Below are 6,511 nucleotides of genomic sequence, written 5' to 3' on the forward strand. Positions count from 1 at the left end.
GGAATCTACACTCATTCAATATGCTATATTCCTTTCATTTTTATGCAAGTATCAAGAACAATGTTGTCCATGCCACATTTCAATTCATATGTTACAGAAATCATATTTGCATTAATGACATTAACAAAACCATTCCTGAAAAATTTGTAATTTTTGGAAAATTGTAAAACGTTTGTAAAGCTTTTGGAAACTACATGTGGCTTTTCTGAAAATAACTTCTATGGTATTTTCCCACCAAATGAGATTAGTAATTTTTTTTATCCCTATTTTTCTTTTTATCCCTTTTTTCTATCATGAAAAGTGTTTATAAATCTTACCTGGCTGTTCTTATGTCGACACAGGCTACACACCCTGTGTTTTCAGACACCAACATAGTGTGTGGAGACGTGAAAACGAAATTCCTCAACAAAACATCATCCTCTGGTTCATTGAATACCTGGTCATGAAAAAAGATATGAGCCGTGTCATGACAAAACCAAAATAATGGGTTTGTGACCAGCATGCTGTTCGCTATCAGTTTCTCTACTTGTTACAGGGTTGGTAAGCGAACAGCATGGATCCTGATCAGACTGTGCGATGCGCAGGCTGGTCTGGATCCATGCTGGTCGCAAACACACTATGTTGGTTTTGTTGTGACGCGGCTCAAATGTCCATTCAAAGCCAACAGTTTGTTTGTTTGGTTTTACAGCTTACCAACACAGAATATGTTGCTGAAACAGGAAAAAAGATTTTGGTTAACCACTAGAGCAACACCAATTTTTGTAATTAACTTAAGTATTTGCTAAGTGAGCATCGTAGTTTTTTTTCTGTGTTTTTTGTTTGTTTGTATTTTGTTTGGGTTTACGTCGCACCATCACAGTATAGGTCAAATGCTGATTTTCAAGCTTTACTGGTGGAGGAAGAACTCAGGTTCCCTTCCTTGCATTATTTCAAGCACAAATGGGCACATTGGTAAAACCACCCATGTTTCATAAGCTAGCTGGATAGGGTCCTATCATGAAAGAATCCAAAGTGCCTGTCAGGATTCGAACCCCACAGCAGTGAAGGCCAAGTGGTTTGAAAATCAATGACCATAACCAATCAACCACGGACAACCCATTGTTTGATTTCTCACATGCCATATGGTCTCAATATATTTTTCTTAATTTTCACATTTTGGTACAATAAAAATCAAAGTGGTCACCAATGCTTATCTTCAATATATTTATTATGGGGCATATACGAAAAATGAAACCTTACATCCATGAAGATTTCTTTTTGCATATCTCCGCATCTCAGACTTCCGTCATAGCCACAAGAATACATCTTCTCTGGCGAGTGTACAGGAAAATCGAGACATGTGATTGGTCGGGAATGAGGCGCGTAACAACACACCCCTTCAGCTCTTGATTCACTATCACAAAGCTAAAAATAGAAATTGAAATAAGAATTTAAACTTACGTGTTTTACAAAAGTTCGGATTTCCTTTCATTAAAAGGGATCAATTGAAGTTTTGGCTATTTGAGACTATACTGCAATGCTTGTGGTAGGCATTATATTTGCAGGGGGCTTTCAAGCCAATGTTATATTTAGTCAATTCTATAAAATCTCCGAGATGTGAAGTTTCAGAGATTTCTTAACATTTTATGACATAAGAGTCTTTTATTTTATTTTCTTTGTTTGATTATACCTTATTAAGGCAAACTACACTAGGATAGACAACATATATCAAAACTATATCACCGTATGTATAGTTTCTATCATTTAATTTAAGTTTCAGAGGTTATTTTTTCACATTCAAATGAGCCGTGTCATTACAAAACCAACATAGTGTGTTTGCGACCAGCATGGATCCAGACCAGCCTGCGCATCCGCGCAGTCTGATCAGGATCCATGCTGCTTGCTATCAGTTTCTCTATTTGTAATAGGGTTGGTAAGCGAACAGCATGGATCCTGATCAGACTGCGCGGATGCGCAGGCTGGTCTAGATCCATGCTGGTCGCAAAGCCATTAAGTTGGTTTTGTCATGACACGGCTCAAATACTTATTCTTTGTTTCACTGACATGATTTTTTCTCCAATGTTTCATCTCACCTACCTACATATGCTCCAAACCAAACAAATTTAATAAAATCTCAAAGATGTTAAACCTCTGGTGAACATACAAATGTAAGTCACAATTTACCAAGAGACTAAAGAGATGATGATGTAAAAAAGAAATTGAGAATATCACAGCCACCAGTCCATCACAAAAGCTAAAATATCCCTTCTTATAATGGTCAGCATATAATTTCCAACCCAAAAAAGAACTTACTACGTCCCAGATGCCTATTTTTCCCCACTTGTCCCCCACTGCTGCTATCACTTTAGTGTCTGAGGGATGAAGTGCCAATGAGAAGGTCTGTTCAGAACCACTTTTTGCTACATGTTCTGCAGTTACTTTGGTCTTTGACATCTTTTCAGCATATCTGTAAAACAAGTCAGAAAATTAAAACAATATTTTAAGCACAGAAATTATTTTGATATATATAAAATTCTTACTGAATATGTCTTATTTGAAAAAAAAAAGAATGAATAAACTATGTATGGAAGTTGCATTCCTAATTATGGGTCAAGCAATGTTGGTACTTTCTGTGACAACCTAAGTCAATTTAAGTTTAAAACATACAAAATTTATCCAAAAATCTCTCCCTTTGTACAGAGTATATAAAAACTATATGAACGCAAGCAGGTAGAATAACAGAACCACACTACTAGTATATATATAGCCAGGTGAGCATGCACATCTATGTAAATGATGTTGTTAGACCATAACCAATAATGTCAAACTGACATGACAGTACTTGGTCATTTGCTAATAAAAACATTCCAAATTTACAGCAAAGCAAGTACATCATACAAATTTAGCAGGGAATGGGTAATTCAGTTTTGGTTTTACAGCGCACCAACACTATTTACTTCATATGGCACTGGAACATGATTTTGGCTAAACTACAGGTGGATAAATCTTTGTTTGGTTGTTGACCAACATTTTTTGTGCTTGACAATGCTTCACAGGTTTTGAATTTCATATTTTCCTCAGACTTATCAAATCCTCAACCTGCAGACTCAGGCTTAATATGCGTCCTAATGCGTGTCAACACATGATAAATGGTGCATTTAACCATCTATCATTAATACCTTTCTAGATCATCACTTGCTGTTTTAAATGGGTTCATTTTTAAACTTGTTAAAACTCTGCATGTTTCTGTATGATTTTCTTCAGTCGTTGAGCCATGAAGATATTCCTTCATCTCAAGAGGCCCTGCTGGGGGTCTCAGCTACAAAAATGTATAAATCTGTGTTAGACTACAACAAACAAGAGCTGTCAGTAGGACAGTACGCTTGCCTAATCTGTGCTTAAGCGACCACCAAATGTGATATTTAAAGATGTGTGTTAAGTTTTGTGTGAAAAGTTATATTCCCCTGTCTGTAATTGGTTGATATTGATTATCATTTCTCGATTCATATTATATTTCATTACATTACATAAATTAAAAGGATGATTTTTTTAAATGTCTGGTAAAGCTAGTATTAATCTTTTTAGTATTAGGAGAGAAAATCATCCTATCAACACATCATAAAATTTGAAAAAATTTGGGAAGGTTTTAATCAATTTTTGTTACACAATACATATGTGTTAAATAATGGAGACACTTTGTTTTTGAAAACTCTCCACATGTAAGTACATATTATATAAGAGGCATAATGAATATATACAATAATTTCCATTATATTACTCCATGTTATTACTCTATGTATCAATTTTAAACCTTAAAAATGAACCTTTAATTTCTTTTTAATATGTTTTAGAAATAAACCCAAAATATAATGCTATTATTCTGTCAAAAAATTAATAAATCCCTTTTTCAATATATAACAAAATAATTCTTACATGTTGAACTGGTTCAGAAAAGGTATAAGCCACTCTGTTAATCAGGGCTTCCGGTGGTAACTCTATACCGTCTGGTGTTTTGTTCTGTAACCTCAGACTACTTCTTCGTGGCAAAATCTCCTTTGGAACTATTTCCCTAAAATTCAAAACAAAGAAATAGTCTGAAAAGACAATAAAACAGTATGATCTGATCAACAAATACACAAATTTTTATCAATTTCATCAAAAGTTTAACTGCAGCAATATAAAATGATAATATAACAACCTCTTCGAGGTCAAATCTTTGCTCAAATGAGGAAAATCATTAATATAAGTCTGGTTAATAACATGTGTTTAAATCACTAGTATTTTTGATGATAATGAATAAAATATCATTTTCAAAGCATAATTGATTTTTTTCATTTTGTGCATATTTCAAAATAATATACAGTTTCATTTCACCAATAGCAGCAACTTAATCTACCAATGTGACCAGAGCAAATCAAGATCAACCTGCATATTCATGACCTCTGCTCATAATCTGCCCTATTGCTAGTTCTGATTTTGAAATTTGTTTTAAGAATAATGAATGGTTTTGTCCAGATTTAACGACGGACAAGTCCATTTAAGATATTTAGTATGGCAAGGGTTATTACTTTTTCAGGCCCCTATTAGATGGCGCAGTCTTCTTTACCGACGCAAGGAGATCTTGTTTAGCCTGTAATAAAATAGTAAATTAATAATTAACATATTTCAAATTAAAAATTAATTTGTCATTGAAAAAAAGGAAAGTTAAAGTCACTTTATTTTCGTTATAAATTGAAATTGAATAAAACTTTTTCCATGGTGAACTGCCACCATATTACTTGGAACAAAAAGATCCACTATTACTTTATCTTAACTTTCAACATGCTAAATCTGTAAAATGAGCATGCCCAAGTAAAATTTTGGAACAGTCTACTGTCAATAAACAATAGGGCCATGATGGCCCTGGATCGCTCCCCTGACCCATCAACCGCATCCAAGCAATGTCTTAGACACGCACCCTGGCCAAGTTTGATGACAATTGAGTCAAAAATGTGACCTCTAGTGAATTAAAAAGGTTTTCAATATTTAGGCAATGCGACCAAATTTTTGACTGGAGACGACCCACATTCGAACTTGACCTAGAAATCATCAAAACAACCTTCCTGACAAATTTCCAGAATATTTGGATGAAAAATGCAGCCAGTAGAGTTTTAACAAGTTTTATCTATTTTTAGCTCCTGTGACCTAGTTTTTGACCGGAGATGACCAATCTTCGAACTTGACCTAGAAATTATCAAAACAACCTTCCTGACAAATTTCCAGAATATTTGGATCAAAACTGCAGCCAGTAATGTTAACAAGCTTTTTCTATTTTTAGCTCCTGTGACCTATTTTTTGACCGGAGATAACCCATCTTCGAACTTGCCCCAGAAATCATCAAAACAACCTTCCTGACAAATTTCCAAAATATTTGGATGAAAACTGCAGCCCCTAGAGTGTTAACAAGCTTTTTCTATTTTTAGCTCCTGTGACCTAGTTTTTTACCGGAGATGGCCCATCTTCGAACTTGATCTGTATTTCATTGAGACAAACATTCTGACAAAGTCTGACAATGATCCAACCAAAACTGTGTCTGCTAGACTGTTAACAACCCAATTGTTGACGACAAAAGACGCACAACGATGGACATAGCCCCATCACTATACCTCACCTTGACCACTTTGTGGTCAGGTGAGCTAAAAAGCTGAATGTCATAAGTTGAAAAAGAACACAACAGCCAAAAATGTAGAATCTGGTCAAACCATCCTTTACTTATAGATAACATAATATAGCACATAAATTTTAGATAATTTTAGGTGCCTGTTCATTTAAAATTTATTGAGATTCATGCTACAGCAACACTGTATGGAAAACGAGAGTTTGATTATGCCTTGGTGGTCAATTGTAATCCCATGAACATCAGCATGTAATGGACGTATTTTCAGTAGTTCCTTTTCACAGTCTTTTCTTTCTCCTAAAAGAACTGTCTCTGTTTCTTAAACATTAAACCAATGCCACAAAGCAAAGAAAGAACATTTTTGGAATTCAATTTTTTTTCTATGAAAAAACAAAAAACATTCACTATACCTTATCCAGACCAAACTGACTTAGAAATTCTCTGTTCAGGCGCAAGTTTTCTTCACGTCTCTTGGCATAATCAATCTGAAATTAGAAACTAAGTATTTGAGCTGCGTTACGACAAAACCAGCATAATGGGTTTGCGACCAGCATGGATCCAGACCAGTCTGCGCGTTTGCGCAGTCTCATCAGGATCCATGCTGTTCACTATCAGTTTCTCTACTTGTAAAAGAGTTGGTAAGCGAACAGCATGGATCCTGATCAGACTGCGCGGATGTGCAGGCTGGTCTGGATCCATGCTGGTAGCAAATGCATTACGTTGGTTTTGTTGTGACACGGCTCATTTAACTACGTAGTCACAACCAGCGTTGCCTTTTTAGTTTAAATTTGGGCACTTGAGATGCATTTAAGATTTTTATCTATGTGCCGAAATTTGCATAAACTAGGTAAATTACACTAGATTATGTGTAATGTC

General features: G+C 35.0%; 1 protein-coding gene across 1 annotated transcript; it reads right to left on the bottom strand.

Moving 5' to 3' along the window:
- Positions 1–297: 297 nt before the first annotated feature.
- LOC132737353 (WD repeat-containing protein 76-like) lies at positions 298–6,170 on the bottom strand. The gene is made up of 7 exons (XM_060724621.1): positions 6,046–6,170; positions 4,548–4,609; positions 3,913–4,048; positions 3,159–3,298; positions 2,293–2,446; positions 1,240–1,404; positions 298–436 (listed from the first exon to the last, which is right to left on the bottom strand). The coding sequence occupies exons 4-7, from the start codon at positions 3,269–3,271 to the stop codon at positions 314–316; spliced, it is 555 nt and encodes a 184-aa protein (XP_060580604.1). The 5' UTR covers positions 3,272–3,298; positions 3,913–4,048; positions 4,548–4,609; positions 6,046–6,170; the 3' UTR covers positions 298–313.
- Between the last annotated feature and the right edge of the window lie 341 nt (positions 6,171–6,511).

The sequence above is a fragment of the Ruditapes philippinarum genome, unplaced genomic scaffold, assembly GCF_026571515.1.
Source record: "Ruditapes philippinarum isolate M1 unplaced genomic scaffold, ASM2657151v2 ctg2078_1_1_1_1, whole genome shotgun sequence".
Classification (NCBI taxonomy): domain Eukaryota; kingdom Metazoa; phylum Mollusca; class Bivalvia; order Venerida; family Veneridae; genus Ruditapes; species Ruditapes philippinarum.